This window comes from Cucurbita maxima, unplaced genomic scaffold (genome assembly GCF_002738345.1).
Source record: "Cucurbita maxima cultivar Rimu unplaced genomic scaffold, Cmax_1.0 Cma_Scf00003, whole genome shotgun sequence".
NCBI lineage: Eukaryota > Viridiplantae > Streptophyta > Magnoliopsida > Cucurbitales > Cucurbitaceae > Cucurbita > Cucurbita maxima.
The window spans coordinates 496,873-515,646 of NW_019272019.1; the positions used below are offsets into that span (position 1 = coordinate 496,873).

An 18,774-nucleotide genomic window follows, 5' to 3' on the forward strand; every position below is an offset into this window, starting at 1 on the left:
GCAAAAGTTCTAATTCAGATAGAAATTGGGAGAGATTTCTCTTCGTTAGATAATTATTATGTTCCAATTTCCTGTCTCGCCTCATCTCCGTCCTATTTATTATAAATATATGTCTTCCATTTATTGTCATTTGGGTTGTTTGTTTTTGTCGTAGGTATTATGGTTGATTCAATTATAAATTTATTAATAATTAATTAATTTAATTATTGATTTGAAAATCACGTGATTAGGTAGTTAATTCAAATTTTTATAACATAACGAAATTATATGTTAAAAAAAAAAATTATGGGACACTCGAGATAAAAAAAATAAAAAATTTTACATGACGAGAAAAACTTTCACATCCCCTCCTCCCCTCATCCGGTCGACATCTCTAGAAGCACCACATAGATATTTTTAATTTTTAGTTACTAATTGTGCTGAGTTTTTTCTATTTTGTTAGTAGCGATAGGTAAATTAATTAATTACGTCTGTTGTTAAAAACTAGTAATACAAAGCAAACGAGCACCTCCATAATTAAAAGAGGATCGAATTACTTTAGGTTCAGTATCTCTTGCAACTTCGTATATCAATGAAATTGTTTTTTTATTGAAATAGGTCGGTTTTTCAAATTTAAATAGGTTGTTTATACACCTCGGCTATATAAACCCAAGAAGCTCGGATTAAAGTTGAACGAAAACCGAGTTTCGTGTAATTGTCTGAGAACATGGTGCCCTCTTTTGCAAGGCTTGTGTTCGTTCCATAACAGGATTCTTCGACAGTTTACTTTGAACAAGAAGACAACAAAACTGTCCCTGTTTTTTTATCAATGACAGCCCCAAAGATTGCTGTCTATTGTTTGCTTTATTTTTCTCCAATGCACAAAAATTTAAACAGCATTCAAGTCAACTATGCTAAGTTTGCAAGCAACCATAATGGTAAGAGTAAATCAAAGGCTGATATGTGACTAGCAAAAGTGTAAGAATGTATTGAGTAAGAATGGTAAGATGAGACCTGTATTAGAGTTGTGGCCAAATGGGTTTATGCACTTCATCTCGTAATAAAACATTTTCGCTGCTTCACCTCTTAAAACCAATGTCACTGTGAAATCCCACATCGGTTCGGGAGAAGAACAAATTTTTCTTTATCAAAGTGTGGAAATCGATCCCGAACAAACGCGTTTTAAAAACCTTGAGGGGAAACCCGAAAGGAAAAGCCTAAAAAAGGACAATATCTGCTAACAGTAGGCTTGAGCTGTTACAAATGGTATCAGAGCTAGACACCGGGCGATGTACCAACAAGGAGGCTGGTCCCATAAGGGAAGTGGACACGAGGTGGTGTGCCTACAAGGACGTTGAGCCCAAAAAGGGGTGGACACTAAGTGGTGTGTTAGCAAGGATGTTGAGCCCAAAAAATGGACACGAGGTGGTGTGCCAACAAGCGAGGGTCCCACATCGATCGAAGAAGGGAACGAGTGCCAACAAGAATTCTAGGCCCTAAAGAGGGATGAATTGTAAGATCCCACATCGGTTGAGAAGAAGAACGAAACATTCTTTATAAGGGTATAGAAACATCTCCTTAGCAGACGAGTTTTAAAAACTTTAAAGAGAAGCCCGAAAGAGAAAAGTAGACTTGTACTGTTACAGCCACAACCTGCCATACATCGATCACACCAAATTAATTATTACTATACAACAATAAAAGAAAATTTTCTTCATATGGCTGGATGAAACATACTTGTAGAAGATGCAATCAGAAACGATTTTTCTTCTCGGATACGTACAAGTTGCACATCACCCACCACAAACCATGTTCATATCCAGGGGAGAAAACATCAGATATCCTTCTTGAAGCTCTATACTTTTCCACTTTATAATGGAAAAGGCTTATTGGATAGCTACGAACTGTGCGGTATAAATTATGGCTCATACTGTCAAATTTACCTACTCTCCAGTTCTTTAGCATAGCTTGGCACGCAGCTCACAGTTCTCACCTAACAACTACTTACGACTTGTACTCCAATTAGGCAAATCAAATCTCTCGGGCGAACAACGGAGATCTGATTGTCGGTCTGCTTCAAGCAAACCCGAGTTGGGAGAGTCGCGCGTCCTGGTCCCAAATCATGGCCCGGACAAAAACAAAGAAAAATGACATTCGCAATCTTCGTCTCGGCATTGCTAAGGAATCGATACCCGAGAAAATCCACTCTTAGAAAGAAGTCCTGAGAGAAACCCTTTGTTACTGTTATTGTTGTTGCTGTTCTCGAGACTGGTATCGCTTAGTTTACTTATGAGAGACCACTGTGTCTCAAAATCCAACTCATAACCACTTTGCTGCATCGCTCGCATCGTCTCAGATGCCTTTTCAAGATCATTCTCATAGCGGTACCTATTAAGCATGGAGCGGTACGCATCCTTGCTCGGTATTTCACCCATCTCTAACATGCTCATCAAAACCCTTTCGGCTTCTTTCGTCTGCCCTTCTCTGCATAACGAAGACACAAGTTCATCACATGTCGTGATGCTCGGCTTTAGGCATCGGTCCAACACCTCGGTATGTAAATCTAAAGCTTCTTCCAACTTCTTATAATTACAACAACATTGAATGACAAAATCATAACTTGAAGCATTTGGTATGTTTCCTTGCTTGAGCATTATGTTTATTAAATCCATTGCCTTCAACCATCTTCCACTCTGACAAAATTGCTTGATAATGTTATTGTAATCTACATGTTTCGGGATGAGACTCTTCTCAACCATTCTATTCAAAAAACACTCTGCTTCTTGAAGCTTGCCATATGAAATGAAACACTCAACTATTGCATTCTGTACAGCTGAATTAAGAATCCATCCCCTAAATTCCATCTCCCAGCTCAGCTCTAATGCTTTCTCGAGCTGTCCGGTATCACAAAGGTGGCTTATTACAGCGTTCAAGCTCCGATTGCTAGGCCGAAACTCCCGTTGGATCATGGTAAAGAGATATAATGTGGAACTTGAAAAGTCCTTGCACTGAGAAAATCCATATACTAGGAAATTATAGGTTACATTATCAGGTAATAGTTCATCCAGAATTTTTCCCACAAGAAAACTGTTTCCACTTCGAAAAAGATAAAAGATCAGAATGTTATAGATAACACAATCATGAGATTTTCTGTTTCTAAGCATGATGTCCTTTAGATGCAATGCCTGGAGACTTCTTCCTTCCATACACATTAAACGAACTAATTTCCCGTAACTTGATATCGAAAGGCTTAAGTCCTTCCTTACCATAACGCCCAGTAGCTCCCGCGCTTTTTCGAAGTTTTTCGCTTTGCAATGTCCTTGAATCAGAAGATTATATATCTCAGCATCTAGAGAAAGGCCTTTAGACATCATGCCCTCGAGTAGTGCCAAGGCTTCTCTAACCTTTCCCGTTGTAAAGAAACCTTTCATTAGTGCACCGTACACTCTACGTGAAGAAGACGATAGCTTGGTAGTTCCGATCTCTTTTAATGTAATTGCAGTTTCGTATCTACCAATCTTACATAGAGTTGGAATTAATAGAAGACAAACATCAATGCATGGAACCATACTCATAGCCATCATATCGTCTAACACGTTAATTGCTATTGAAACAGTATTCTCCTTACATAATCCTATAATAAGAAGTTCGTATGCCTTTTGATCCAAAGAAAATCCGAGAGACGTAAGCTCCTTAGCCAATACCCGTCCAATTGCAGGGAACCCATCTTCTGAAAGCCTTTCGAGGAATATATTAAGTATATCCAACCTCGAATGTGGATAAGATACCAGCATGGTTTCGAGGAGGAAGACAACTTCTTTGAGTTCTCCTTTCTTGCAAAGACAACTGATAAGTGATTTAAAGTCGAGCAATCCCGGAACCCAACCATCTTTTCGAGCTCTATCCCAACAACCAACAAGGTCACTTAAGTTTCCTATTTTGCACATACTATTTATCAGAGCGCTGTATGTTTCTTTCTCTATTCTAACATCCATTCGGATCATTTCATTTAGTGTTCCGATTCCACTAGAAGTCGACGTATTTTTGCTATACGCTTGCACAAGTAAATTTAAGGCGTCTGCTTCTAACTGAGCAATCATATCTGGTCTTCTCTTCCAAACATCAATGATAGGCTTGATTCTCAAATTCGATTTACAATGGCTTTTCAATAAACCCATCAAACCTACTGAAGTTAGTTCTTGACCCCATCGATCCATTTGAGCTGTCAACCTTAATACAGCTTTAAGATCTCTGTTTTTGCACTCCTCGATAATAAGCAAGTTAAAATCCGGTAATATTGAATTTTCGAGAACTTCAGTAAGCGTTTTCTCATATTCGTCCACATCAGTGTCCAAATAAAGCCCGTTTCCAAGGGTATCGAAGAACTCGGTTTTAGAAACACCAGCATTGTTGTCTCTTTTCAACCTAACTGCTGAATCATTAAACCCCAAGAAAGAGAATATTTTGCACAATAGATCATCCACTGGAGAAAGTTGAATAAAACCACATCTTTCCATTTCAAGAACTATTTTCTTTGCTTCTTCAAATTGTCTAGCTTTGCAATAGCCTGCTAAAAGAATTCTGAAAGTCGATAAATTAGGTTCCGTTCCCCGCTCTACCATTTCAGCAAGAATGCCTTGGCCATTCTCCCAGAGGCCCTCCTTCAACATCGCGCTGATGAGAGCATTATACGAATGTAAATCTGGTTTTAGGCCACTAGACAATAACTCCGACATATAAATAAAAGCGTTTCGAAGATTTCCCTCACGACAGCTCCAAGTTATCAAAATCCCAAAGGTTATTTCATCAGGCTTGAAACCTGTACACTCAAGTTCTCGTAGATACAGGCACGCACTTTCGGACCCAAAATTTTTACAGAGAGAATGAATGATTTTGTTGCCAGAAAAAACATTTGGGGGACTCTTAATTTCAAAGAAGAAACTCAGCAAATCTTCAAAGTCCTTCTTCTCACAGTAACCCCTCGTAATTCGATAAAGAACCTCATCACTAGGCCTAAAACCCGAAGCCACGAACTTCTTCACAAGGTTCCTAGCTTCAAGAACCTTTCCCTGCCAACAGAGTAGTCCAACGACATTCTCAAAAGCAGCCTTCTCGTCATCCCCCAAATCAAATCCCATCTCCACCATATCTGTACATACTCCAAGTGCTACTTGTGTTTTCTTCATACGAACCAAAGAATCTACTAGAACACGATAACATGACAATGATGGAGAAATACATCGCCGCCTCGCTTTTTCGTATATCAAAATAGCCTTTTCTAGATTACCTTCACAAACAAAACCCTGAATTATACAACTAAAAGCTTCAGGATTATCCAGTAAGATTCCTTGAATCTCCATCTCAGAAAGAAGTTGCTCGACTTCCTTAAACTTCCCAACTTGAACGAGTAGAGAGGCCATAACCTCGTACAACCTCGGTAATTGCTTGAAGCTCCCATTACTTTCATTAACAAACTTCAAAATTCTCCATAAACACACAACTTTCTTAACTTGAATTCCATTATCCCCAACCTTCGATTGAAACCCGAGAAACAATGTAAGCACATCTTCAGGCTTTAACTCCGAAATTCGCCTAATTCTACGAACATATTCCGGTACAACATCAGAGATCTCCAATAAAAAATCCTTGAGAGAAGAATTAGGCAATACAGAGCCATTCTCTTCCTTCTCAAGCAAAACAGAACACCTTGATATGAGAGTTTGCGCAATGCCACAGCAATTAATGGAAGAATTTATGGTGGTACACTTATTTCGACATCTCAGAGCTACTGGTGATTGAACAAATAGAGAGAAATTTCTGGGTATGAATAAAATTAGAGGTGTTGACGAACGAAACTGGTGAATTTGAAGTAAGTAATTACACAGAACTCTTATCATTTGGGGATCCAAAACTGACGCAGATATCATGCAACACAAGAAAAATAAATAAACTACAATAAAAGGTACGATAGAAAATTGACCTAAAAACTGGATCAATTTGTTTCTCTGATCTCAAAACTGTGTGGAATTGCATATTTACCTTGTTTTTCTAGGTTCAACCTCTTCCTTCCATCATCCTTGAAACACAGCCTTCAGCTTCGAAGCTTCAAAATCACTGCCCTAATCAACTTCGCAACCTGCTGCATTATCAAAATCCAGAAAACGAGTAAAAGACAGAGGAATTCAAGCCATTTTTCTTCCGCTTATCAAGAATTTCAAATCCAGTTGTGAAATACTTCAGTTTCGGAGCTAAGATTCGCCATTTTCCCAAATATAATTGAATATATTCTTTAGGAAAATACCATCCCGAATTTTGCCGGGAACATTGACGGCCAAATGCGAACTCCAAACAAGTTCGGAGGATAAAGAAAGTGATAATCAATAATATTTTTTCCCTTAAATTAATAAAAATAGTAATTTGTCTTTAAAATAATATTCTTAATTTTTAAAATTTTTAATAATATTTTTAAGCTTTTAAAAAAATCTCAAAAAAATAAATTATTGTCGTATTTTTTAACTTTTATTTTAAGAGCTTTATTTTAATTTAAAATTATTTTTAAAGTTTTTAAAAAAAGTTTAAAGGTATTAATGAAACTTTTGAAAACACAGTACTCTTTAAACAAAGTATTATCGGTTTCTATCCAAACCTAACAATAATATATTTATTTTATACACCGTAAATTGTACGGGTATGTTTATTAGTTCAACCTATTTTTTTCAATTACAAACGTTTGTTTCGATTATACATTTCCTTTCTTCCTTCTCAACTTGGGCGATGCTACCCCGATCAGTGCTCCAGGTCAAATAGGAAGAATTTGAAGATTCCACCTCTAGAAAGCGGGAATGGCGCCAGGCGAGGGCGCCGCTATGATGGCTCCTTAGGCTGATTAGACTAGATTGAAAGCCCGGAGCATCCTTGATATTGTGAAGTGACCCTTGTGCTTAAAAGTACTGGAATACTTGACTGAGACCTTAGCCGCCATTGCTGATAGAAAAAAATGCCTATTGAACCCGAAATCTCAATTCTGCCTAAACCAACCACTTTCGACATTCTCAAGGAAGAGTTTATTTATTCCAATACTATATCATTTGTTGATAGATAGGGCCAGGAAGGATGGTCAAAGGCCACAACGGGACTACCATAGGAAAGTAATATGAAATCCTATTTGCTTGCAAGACCCGTTCGGATAAGGGAATATTTTCGGTATAATACTGCAGTGCAAATTACCCACATAACTTCTCAGGATTAACTCCTAGAGTGGGAATGCCTATTACCCAACATGCCTTATGAGGATTAACTTCTTCTTTCACAATGTGTAGAACAGGAAAATTCAATTGCCTTAGTTTTCAGAGATTGTTTCGTAATATATATATTAGATATTTAAATATATTATTTGGCCAACATTCTTCTAAATTTCTTATAAATAGAACCCTTGACTTTATATTCGAGTTATAACAAGGAATACTTTGCGGAAGAAATTCAATCGTTAGAAGCATTGGAGGTAGCTTAAATATCAAAGTCCGGGATGCCCGGTTGAGACCAGATAAGTATCCCCTTAAGACTCTAAGTTTACGTATGCCTAAAACTTTAAGTTATTATGTGCATGATCATAGGATTAATATTTAAGATAAGATTTAAGACAACCTAAAGAACCTTCCTTCGTGACCCTAAATATTATTTCAGGGCTAGGATCATGTCCCCCAAGAGAAGAACCCTAGCTAGACGAGGAAGTCGAAGGTTGGCTCCTGAGAATTCCACAAAAGAACCCCGAATACAAAACAAAAATACAACAAGATCCTAACCCAAATCAAACTACGCCCCAAGACAGTCCACCATCATGTTCACCCTAGAGACCTTGTAGTTCTTCGTGAGGACAACTCTAGAAACACTGGCTAGCTCGATGTACAAGCAATTACGGAAACACAAGGAGTGCAAGCCCCTAGTGGCAACCCAGAACGAAACATCAATCAAGAAATAGAACATGGATCAAGACCCAAGTTCTAAAGACAAAGACCCAGAACCTTAGTACTAAACCCTTTAGATCAGAACCAAAGTTGAGACCTCAGGATCTAAGGACCAAGGTTCTCATGATTGTTCCTTAGGCTCTACTTTATTTCTAGATGGGGTTAGATGCATAGTACTTTACTATACACGTACACATAAACCTATTAGGTGGGCTCATATATATGTACCCATTAGGTCTGACTATGGGCTAACACACGCTCACACCGTTGAAAACCAATGAAAAAAAAAGCACTAATAATATCGTAGTGTACTCCATAAGTAATATATTGGAGAAGTAATCCATGCTGGTGTGACGATCAACATGCACGAGATCCCCCATTTAAAATCATGGTTTACTGTAATAATGCATATTGTACTTCCATACTTATCGTAACATGAATTTCCTACAAGACGTGCTTACGTATTCGTGGTAATTACGTCATAGTTGTTAAAATATTATCATTAGTCCAATAAGATCAAACCTAATAATTGTACGAGACTACTGTATATATATTTTAGGAAAAAGATACAATTATTTTATGAATAAAGAAAAATATATTATAGTCCCCCTACCCGAATAGTTATATACTGATAAGTCGTTGTTGTTGCCTTTGATTGCATGCTATATAACACCGGTTTCAATCTCTCACTACATCTTGCTTTCAAACTATCTTTGAAAATCTCTCTGCTCCCATTTTCTAAAACCTTCTTCTTAAATCGGGGCTAGAGACTCGAGCATACGTTGTCTGGCCGTAAGCGACATGCAAACAAATTTTCTTAACTCACTTGTTGCTGAGAAGTGAGTGCCGAACAATCGCAAGTCCACTGCCAAGAAAAGAGCAATTGTGACAAAACTGTTTTAAGAAAATAATTTAGCACAGAGTGCAGTAGTCTGTATAAAGTGTCTTGTAATCTCTTCTCAATTGGTCTTACTAAACAGTGTGATTGTTTCCCACATAGAGTTGTGTTCTACAATAACATAGTATCAGAGTCATGCTCTTAACTTAGTCATGTCAATAGAATTCTCAAGTGTCGAACAAAGAAGTTGTGAGCCTCAAAGGTGTAGTCAAAAGTGGCTCAAGTATCGAACAAATGGGTGTACTTTGTTCGAGGGTTCTAGAGAAGGAGTCGAGCCTCGATTAAGGGGAGGCTATTCCATGTCTCCATAGATATCAGGAGAGGCTTTACAGTGTTGACCAAAGGCATTATCCCTAAATTGTTCTTAGCTGGTCGTAACCTAATTTTGTTTGTAATGGCATCATAGTAGTCTTTAATTGCCCTTAATTACGTCAAAAACAAATATGAAAAGGTTCAAAATGGGTAAAAAAAATCGAGAAAATCGAGCCAAGCTAAGTTGAAGGGTGTTGGCTCGAGAGACACATGTGCAAGGGAGGTGGTTGGAGGCACCATGTCACGATCGTCGTTTCTTAATAGCGGATTTGACGATTGTACGACACTCACTCCCTACACTGAGTGAGTCAAGCCAACTTTGTATCACGTTGCCTACGGTCGGGCAACGTGTATTGCAGAATTTGAGATATATCATTAGCCATGTGAATATCTTTAAATCTTGTATACGTACACGAGTTGCTGATGAAATCTACTCGAAATATATCAATGTCGGGTAATTCTAACATAATTCTAGAATTTGTTTTTTTTATTATTATTATTACATTATTTAAATTATTATTTCCAAAACTAATTAGATTTTTTTGCAAATGTAATTCTCTTTAATGTAAAATAAAATAATTAAAAAAAATTCAAAAAAAGGAAAATCCTTATTATTAACATTTTAGGGAAAGATTGGGAAAAAACCCTAAACCCTAAACGATCTATGAGGTCAGCGTTTAGAAGTATGAGGTCATCTCCATTCTTCATCGGAAACCCTAAACCCACTTTCTGCGTCTCACATCCCACCCCCCAGCCTTATCAACTCCGGCGCCGACCTCGACGGCACAACCATCTGCCGTGCGGAGCGATCCGGCCACTCCGTTCGCCCGTTCTCTTCCGGCGCTAGCAGCAACCGCAAACACCCGAGCCGTGCGGCGGCGAAAGCTCCTTCAAGAAACGGTGCGGCGAGGCTCGACCGAGCAGCTTTGTGAACTGCACGAGAACAACTTCCGGCGGATTCTTCTTTAGCTATAGCCGACTTGGCTAAGTCTTCCACCGATATCTACAGTGGTTCTGCTCCTCGACGGCATTCCGAATTGTCTAAATATTCTGATTTGGAATCCATCCCTGAAAACCATCTATCTTGTGTAGGATTCGTTCGATTTTCTCTGCGTTTCAGTTGTAGGAAAACTAAGACACAGAGAACATTATTTGCTTGTAATCGCACGTTCTTCCGCTCTCTTGTTGAGTGCAATGCGGTCACTGAAGAATGCCATCCGTTCGCGGCTATACAAGAAGCGAGCTCGGCCGTAAGTGATGAAGGCTTTTTGTGATGCAATGGGCTTTTTTTTTTTCTTTCAAATTTTGATATCTGACTATTTGTGGATAATGGGGTCATGTAATGGATCAGGCATTCTCGGAAACATTTTGGGCTTTCTGAGAAACACAAACACTATGTCAAGCGTGCTAAGGCTTATCATAAGAAGGAAGCCACTTTAGAGGTAAAGTTTGGAAGGCCCATTATTACTCTGTTTTTAATGTTAACACAATTTTTCTGCTGTTTATTGAATTCTGTGAAGTTCTTAATTTGGTTGTTTGTATTTTTTGTGCTGTTTGATTTTCAGAAACTTGAAAAGAAAGCAGCCTTCTGGAATCGAGATGAATTTTACTTTAAGATGATGATTAAGACCAGAACAGTCCATAAACCAGAGTAATCATTTTAGATTATTCTTACTATCTATTGATTATCAGTAATTCTGGTTTCTTCTAGTTTCTTATGCATCTTAATCTTTATATAATGTAGGAGACGGGTAAATAAGTATACTAAAGAGCAACTCATACTGATGAAAGCCCAAGATGCAGAGTATATACTTCAGAAAATGCAGAGTGAGGAAAGGGTGTGTTCTTTGCGAGCTTTCATTTTTTATAATTAACCAGGAGTTCTTCGAGTAACACATTGATTTAGTTTAACTAATTTATCAATTCTGACTCTTCTGTGTAGAAAATTGAAAAACTGACAGCCACGTTACATTCTTTTGATAATCAGCCATCAAATGAGCATCTTTACTTTGCTGAAGACAGGTTTGAATCTTTTTCTACATTCCTAATTGGAAACGAATCAAATAATTGTTGTTCTGCATTAAAGGGATGAAACCCCACAACAACCACCTATTATTACTTTTCTTTTGTTTCAAACAAGAGCGTCAAGAACGTATCACATAGATTTTTTGTTATGAGATATTGTATCAATATAACCTTACTACATTTGGTTGCCAAGGAAACTCGTAGGATACTTATTCTAGGTATCTAGCCACATTGATTGAACTTATTCCCTCTAAGCTTTTATTATTCCCATGGCTCTTATGGTCTCTAGGCTGATCCATGATGGTTGACTTATGCCATCTTTATTAAAATACGCTAAACCTTATTTGCAGCAAGTTTTGGTGAACCATAACTCAATGCTTTTTGCTCATTATAATGACATGAAGTTATTTATGCTAGTCATTGTTGATTAATTGCAGGGAGGAGACCAATGAAATTCAATGTCGTTCCTCCAAAGGTAGATGGATAGCATTGTCTGAAACAGTTCCTAACAGTATTAAGAGGTAACACTCTTAATGAGGACACCCACTTTTGCATGTAATCTTTTCATGTTTACTTATGATTTTGATTTCTGTATTTTGAGACTTAATTTAGTTATGATTTTGATTTCTTTATTTTGAGACTTTTGTACTTTGAAATGTCAAAAATGTCAAAAAAAAAAAAAAAAAATTATTAGGACAGAGTTTCATTGATGATTGAAATTTTTACGAAAGGGATGTAATATCCATGGTGTATACAAAAGACCTTCCTAATTTGCAATGAGTGAGGTATAATTATAAGAACTAAAAATATGAGACAATTTACACCAAGATATAACTAGGACTACCTCTAAAAGGCAACCATCCACCCAAAAAAAATGTCATAGGTCCTAGGTACAAATTGACATTTGTAAAGTAAAGGTAGTCCTAGGTACAAATGTTTAGTTAATCTTAAAATTAGTCTTCATCTTTGGTTTGAAGTCTATTCTTTTGTGCGAGTCGTATTTTTGTCATTTTGATTTGAGACTGCTCCTTCGAGGAATTTGGTTTTTCAGGTAGCTCAGTCAATAGTTGTTTGTTTGAAAGTCGAGTTTCTTTCTCATCCGCCCTTACGTGAGAATAGTTGGTTTTCGTGGTTTGTGGGAGTTAGTGTAATTTGTGGGGCCTTCGAATTGAGAGGAACAATAGAGTTTTTAGAGGGGTTGGAGAGGTCTAAGGAGGTGGATGTGTGCCCTCGCTAAGTTCCATGTCTATATTGGAGCCCTGTCTTTGTTTTGGTTTGCCTTTTGTTTTGGGTTGATTCTCTAGTATGCACTTTGTATTGTTTCATTTACTCTCAATGCAAGTCTGGAAGTTCATTAAAATAAAAACCGGTGCTCATTTCCAGTACTTTAAATTGGGCCTGATTTGTACTTTCTGCACAGGAAAACCGCTACTTCTTACAAAGAATTGGAGGCAAGGAGGAGTAGAGTCTGGGAATTAGAGAAACTTTATAGGGATATGAGATTTCAACAAGAACTAAGGGTACTTTTTAACATGTTTTAAGTTTTCTGCTCCAGTTTGATAGATAGGTTGTATATATTAAAATTGTTGATTCTGAAACGATACGTGCTTATAACAGAAAATGGGCCGCAAACGTAAACGCCAAGAAGATGAACTCTCCAATCCAACTTCTAATCCTGTATACAAATGGCGGGCAGAACGAAAACGCTGAATAAGGTCTAATACTCTTGCTTTCTTCATACAATTTTAAGCATTTTTATTTAAGTAAACATCAAACTGCCCACGTTTATAAAGTTATTGGGATCCTATGTGGGTTGCTAGTGGTGTAGTGCTAGGGGAGTGTAACAGCCGAATCCCATTGCTAGTAGATATTATCTTCTTTGGACTTTTCCTTTTGGATTTTTCCTCAAAGTTTTTAAAATATATCTGCTAGGGAGAGGTTTCGTTCTCTTCCCCAATCAATATGGAATCTCACACCTGGATAGATTTGGGTTGTTGCATAATATTATTGTTTTATTGGTGCTCTGTTGGGCTCATTTGATCCCTTTCATTTTTGGTTTTTGATTTTTGATCTTTGATTTTTGAAAATTAAGCTTATTAACTTCATTGTTTTGTCATCTACTTTCTATCAATGTTTTAAAAAACCATGCGAAGTTTAAAAAAAGAAAAAACAGTTTTCAAGAACTTGTTTTTGTTATCTACTTTCTATCAATGTTTTCAAAAACCATGTAAAGTTATTGAAACTGAAAAAACAGTTTTCAAGAACTTGTTTTCGTTTGTTTTGAAAATTGAAAAAACAGTTTTCAAGAATTTGTTTTTGTTATCTATCTACTTCTCAAGAATCATGCAAAGTTTTGAAAACCTAAAAAACAGTTTTCAAGAACTTGTTAAGTCTTCAGAGTACAATCATAATCTAAGGATTGTTTTTCTTGATCAGGGTTGTGTATTAGGACTATAAGTATCAGGAATTGAAGGACTGGAGATCGTTAAATATTTCTCTTTTAATTTCATATTTTTATTGGGACAGGCCATTTCAAATTACCGTGTTAGGAATCATGACTCTATATGATATTGTCTACTTTGAGCATAAGTTCTCATGGTTTTGATTTAGGCTTCCCAAAAGCCTCGTGTCAATGAAGATACTATTTTTTGCTTATAATATAAAGCTATGATTATTCCCGAAATTAATCAATGTGAGACTCCGTTTTGACACTCCTCAACAGGTATATGATTCTATGATTCACTATAGCTGGTTCAAGCAGAATTATTTGCGATTTTCAAGGAAACTAGACAAATCACTGACGACCTAATTTTGCAGAAGTAGGCTGACAAACACTCACTGACGACCTAAATTTTGGTTCCTTTGTTTTCATGCTATTTAATTAAGATGTTTTGTTTCTTCTTTGTTCTGGGATGAAGAATGTAATGACCGTACTGTTACTGTTTTTAGTGAGGAATATCAATATAGTTTGATTCATCAATAGCTAACACTAACAAAGGCCCATTATATATCACAATCTAATTTCATAGGTTCATTTTGATTAATATTTCCCTTCTTTTTCCCTCTTCTTCCAATTTTATAACAACTTTAGATAGTGGTGGGTTCGGGGTCCCGTTGAAAATGCTCAAAGAGAGGAAAGGACTTAAGATCCCGAGACATGGTAGTTCTTGCCCCCCAGTATAGTGATTGGTTTCGTCTTTCTCTTGAATTTCATTAGTTTCAGGTTCAAGTGTCTCTTTATCAGACAAGTTGTGATGATGAGACGCTTGCTATTGAGTTTCTTGTGTTCCAACATTAATATAATAATAAAAAAATGGTTTAGGTTGAATGTTGAGCTCAATGCCCTTGACACGTTGTGTACACTCAACAATAAGCTATCTACTCGAAAGGGGAAAATGGTGGGTCACTTCTTCCTCAATCTCTTTCGAGTTATATTGAATTTGAAAAATAATCATTTTGATCAACTTGAATATCATAATATTGACTTTTTTGGTTACGAACAATATGTTTGTGCTTATCAATGCATCTAAATTTCTTGATTAAATTTCTTGAGACATCAACCATATCAACCATATCATAAAGACTAAACATTAAATATTAACATATCAACCATATCGTAAAGACTAAACATTAAATATTAAGATAATGGTGATGAGATTTATTATTATTTATTTGAATAATATGACATGAGTCAAATATTATCTAATATCTTTTCCATATGATTTTAATAATATTAATATCTCTTTCTTCTAGTCTAGACTTTGTGTTCTAATATTATTTAATAAAATAATAAATATAATATAAATAGTGTAACGACTCAAGTCCACCGCTAGCAGATATTGTTATTTTTTGTGTTTCCATTTTAGGCTTTCTCTCAAGGCATAAAAACGGGTTTGATAAGAGAAGGTTTCCACACCCTTATAAAAGGTGTTTCGTTCTCCTCTCTAACCAATGTTAGATTATAGTTTAGTTCTTCTTCTAATGGTCGGGCAATAATCTAAATTATTAAAATTTTGCGCAAAAAAAGAAAAGAAGAAGAAAAAAGTCAAACAATTGAATTTCAAGAAGGAAAAAAAATTACAATGCATGCCACTTCTAATATAATTAAACCCTTAATTTTTTTTTATTAAAAACATTTAATTAGAGTAATTAATTTTTTTTTTTAAAAAAAAAAAATCTTTCCACCTTCAATCTTTAAAACACACAAAATTTAAACGAAATTATTTTATTTAATCTTATATCTAAATACCTTTTTAATAAAATATAAAATAAAATTAATACTAATTTTCATATTCTTACCCATTTTTTTAAAAGAAGTTTACTCAAATTAACTTAATTTCCTTATTTATTTATTTATTTATTTATTTTTAAATAAACCTATATTTATTATCGGATAAAAAATGAATAAACAAATTTTCATTTTTTTTTTCTTTTTTCCCCCTAAAATGCTTTCATAAATTAACTAAATTCTTTACTTTCTTGGAATATCCCTTTGCAATAATTATAATTAGAATTAGATATTTAATCATAATTTAATGATTTAAAATATTTTAATATTTTAAAATTTATATATTTATTTCAAATTGCTCTCCCAACTCTCTAATATTTTATTTAAGATATAGGTTGGAATCTTTGTCATGCTAATCAAATAAATTAATCAAGAATTAGTCACCTCTACTTTATGTTTTATTAAATAATCTTCCCTAAATTATTCCAAAATTATTTTTTTTTTATTAAAGATAAAATTGAAATCAATTTCTATTTATAAGATATATGGGTATTTGTGGGTTAATTTTTTTTTAGATTGAATTCGGGGCGGTAAATTTTTTCAACCTAAACAATTTTTATTAAATAATGAACTCTGTTGGATGATGAAAGTCCCACGTCGGCTAATGTAGGGAATTGTCATGAGTTTATAATCTAAGAATACACTCTCCATTGGTATGAGGCCTTTTGGGAAACCCAAAGTGAACAATATCATACCATTGTGGAGAGTCGTGTTCGTCTAACATGGTATCAGAGTCATGCCCTAAACTTAGTCGTGCCAATAGATTAAGGGGAGGCCGTGCTTTGTTCGAGGGGAGGTGTTGGATGATGAAAGTCTAAGACTCCAAAGGAGTCGTTTGGAGTCGAGCCTTGATTAAGGGGAGGCGTGCTTTGTTCGAGGGGAGGTGTTGGATGATGAAAGTCCCACATCGACTAATTTAGGGAATGATCATGGGTTTATAAGTGAGGAATACTAACTTCATTCGAATGAGGCATTTTGGGAAGCCCAAAGCAAAGCCATGAGAGCTTATGCTCAAAGTGGACAATATCCTATCATTGTGGAGAGTCGTGTTAACTCAACTCAATCGAACCATAAATTTTTTTGGGTTGAGTTGATTTCAGTTATTTGAGTCATTTATTCAAATTTTTATTTTTAATAAAAATAAAATATTAATTTGTAAAACATTTATTTATTTATTTCCAAATATGGATTTAAATAAATTTAAAAGATATTATGTATATATAACTGTATCGTAAGCAAAAGTATAGATTTAAAAATTAACAATAAATTCGAACTTCGATTCAACCGGTGGATATCGAGGTTCCACAAGTGGTACTTCCTAATACTGTATTTGAAGTAGTTGTTCGAATTCCTTATGATATGCAACTGAAACGAGTTCTTGCAAATGGGAAAATGGGCGGTTTGAATGTGGGGTTGTTCTTATTTTACCCGAAGGGTTTGAATTAGCCCCCTTCCGATCGTATTTCTCCCGAGATTAAAGAACAGATGGGTATCTAGTTTTTGGAGAACACATGAATCAATTAAATCCATAAAATTTCATTCACGTTGATTCGATCTATACCGTTGCGTTATATTGATCAGATTATTTAGGTTGTCGAATTTTCGAACATCTCCAATAATATATTATCGAAATGGAAGGAAGAAGGGGACAAAAAAGACCTAATTTTTAGAAGTTAGTTAAAAAGAGAGGTGGGGTTTGGGGGTATTAGCATTGTTTAAGAAACATGATTGGAAGCATTAAGGAACAATGTGTGTTTTTTTCCTCCTTGAAATTGGGTGTTTCATGCGCAAACACACACCTTTTCCTTTGTATATTTGGTCGTGTCGTGGATGGCGGTGCCGCTCTTTTCAAGTGGCTTTTTATATTGTGTTTTTGTCTTCTATTATTTTATTATGTAACTAAGTTTCGACGTTCTATGTGCCCCTTTTTTAATGTTTTCGAGAAAAAAAAATCTACTAAATTAGTGAATGTCAGAGTAGGTTGTGACCCTCGTGTTGGTAAAGTGGCGACTCTTGAGTGATACCCATTTGATCACACGAGGGTTAAGACAGATGAGTGACATGATGGGATAAAGAAGGATGGTGCATCATCCAACACACTATATACTGTTTATATTGAAGTTAAGCTGAGGTATAAGGAAGAATGAGGTAACGAGTAGATAAGAGTGTTAAAGATAAGCTTGTTGAAGGGTTGGTAGGGCCTCGAGTCTTAACCTTGAAAGTCAGGACTCTAGAGGGAATTTGGGCATGCGGTTCTGGAGTTTAGTCCATCCATATGATATATGAAAGCTCAGGAAATTCAGTGTTAATCGAACCTTGGAAGGATTCTCCACAACACTGTATGACCGTTAGCCAAAATCATGTTTACACCATTTAGACCAAAAATGGCCTAGAATGTACTTTAGAGAGAGGCATGGTATCAGCTCTCCACTACTCCTTAGCCTTGTGACCTAAGCAAGCTATCCTATGGCACATACATGTGTCATGGCGAAAGAAGACATTGCAAAACAAGTGTCTTGAGCGACTTCCTTTGAAATGAGTTTTTCAAGGAGAGTGTCGGATGGCACGGGTGTGCCAACATTGTGCCTCATCCAATATGTTGTAGGTTGGATCATACATATGCTATCTAGTACGAAATTTGTAAATGATATGACATGGACACAAGAGAGTCCAATGCCTCAATAGAACTAGCTGGATAGATTTTTTGGATGTCTCGACATCATGAACGACATGTGGGTTCATTCTCGATGCCATGCCTAAGTGAGCTATGATGGCCTACTACACCCCCGAATTGGGATGACGTCAAGACATATGAGTCATGCTAATTGGGAACCTAGATGATGTTAAGATGCAACATTGCGTCGAGAGACCTTGGCCTCAAGTAGAGACAATGTTAAGCTAAATGGCTTGGCCTAATGTAGAGGCAAGTCGGATGCGTCTCAAAAGATTGAATATGCACGCATAGGTGGTGTATGGCGAACAAACTTGGATTCCGTATAAGTTGTATTCGGTTGGCAAAGACAACTCTCGCCTAAGATCCGACGAAGCCATGAAGACGAGCAAAAAATGAAGATGGGACTTGGGTTCTCTTCAAGACTGGTCGTGAGCATGTCAAGGTCAAGACGCCGCATGTTATATTGTAAGTTAGTTTATGAAATGTTTATATTATGTTACGGTCACACACACATACATGAAAGACATGTTTATTAAAGAACAAATGTTCGACCTGCATCATATATTTATGTCATGATTTAAAACTATGAAGACTTCATGCATTTTGTATGTTACTTGCATTGTTATACTTTCTC

The 18,774-nt window shown here is 36.1% G+C and overlaps 2 protein-coding genes across 7 annotated transcripts; one reads left to right on the top strand and one right to left on the bottom strand.

Annotated features, from left to right (window-relative positions):
* Positions 1-804: 804 nt before the first annotated feature.
* On the bottom strand, positions 805-6,333 carry LOC111477136 (pentatricopeptide repeat-containing protein At5g15280, mitochondrial). Of its 3 annotated transcripts, none has more exons than XM_023121134.1 (2): positions 6,019-6,333; positions 805-5,577 (listed from the first exon to the last, which is right to left on the bottom strand). In XM_023121134.1, exon 2 carries the CDS (start codon positions 5,397-5,399, stop codon positions 2,157-2,159), a length of 3,243 nt encoding a protein of 1,080 aa, XP_022976902.1. In that variant the 5' UTR covers positions 5,400-5,577; positions 6,019-6,333; the 3' UTR covers positions 805-2,156. The 3 variants fall into 3 exon arrangements, with proteins under 3 accessions (XP_022976902.1, XP_022976901.1, XP_022976900.1); XM_023121133.1 differs by having other exon boundaries at positions 805-5,890; XM_023121132.1 differs by having other exon boundaries at positions 805-1,632; positions 1,717-6,333.
* Positions 6,334-10,241: 3,908 nt separating this feature from the next.
* LOC111477158 (probable U3 small nucleolar RNA-associated protein 11) lies at positions 10,242-14,165 on the top strand. 4 transcript variants are annotated; one of them, XM_023121171.1, is made up of 9 exons: positions 10,242-10,403; positions 10,505-10,595; positions 10,719-10,804; positions 10,898-10,991; positions 11,096-11,175; positions 11,616-11,699; positions 12,599-12,698; positions 12,796-12,893; positions 13,901-14,165. In XM_023121171.1, exons 1-8 carry the CDS (start codon positions 10,348-10,350, stop codon positions 12,886-12,888), a joined length of 684 nt encoding a protein of 227 aa, XP_022976939.1. In that variant the 5' UTR covers positions 10,242-10,347; the 3' UTR covers positions 12,889-12,893; positions 13,901-14,165. The 4 variants fall into 4 exon arrangements, with proteins under 4 accessions (XP_022976939.1, XP_022976938.1, XP_022976937.1 ...); XM_023121170.1 differs by having other exon boundaries at positions 12,796-12,888; positions 13,923-14,165; XM_023121169.1 differs by lacking the exon at positions 13,901-14,165 and adding an exon at positions 13,615-13,825 and having other exon boundaries at positions 12,796-12,888.
* Positions 14,166-18,774: the final 4,609 nt, after the last annotated feature.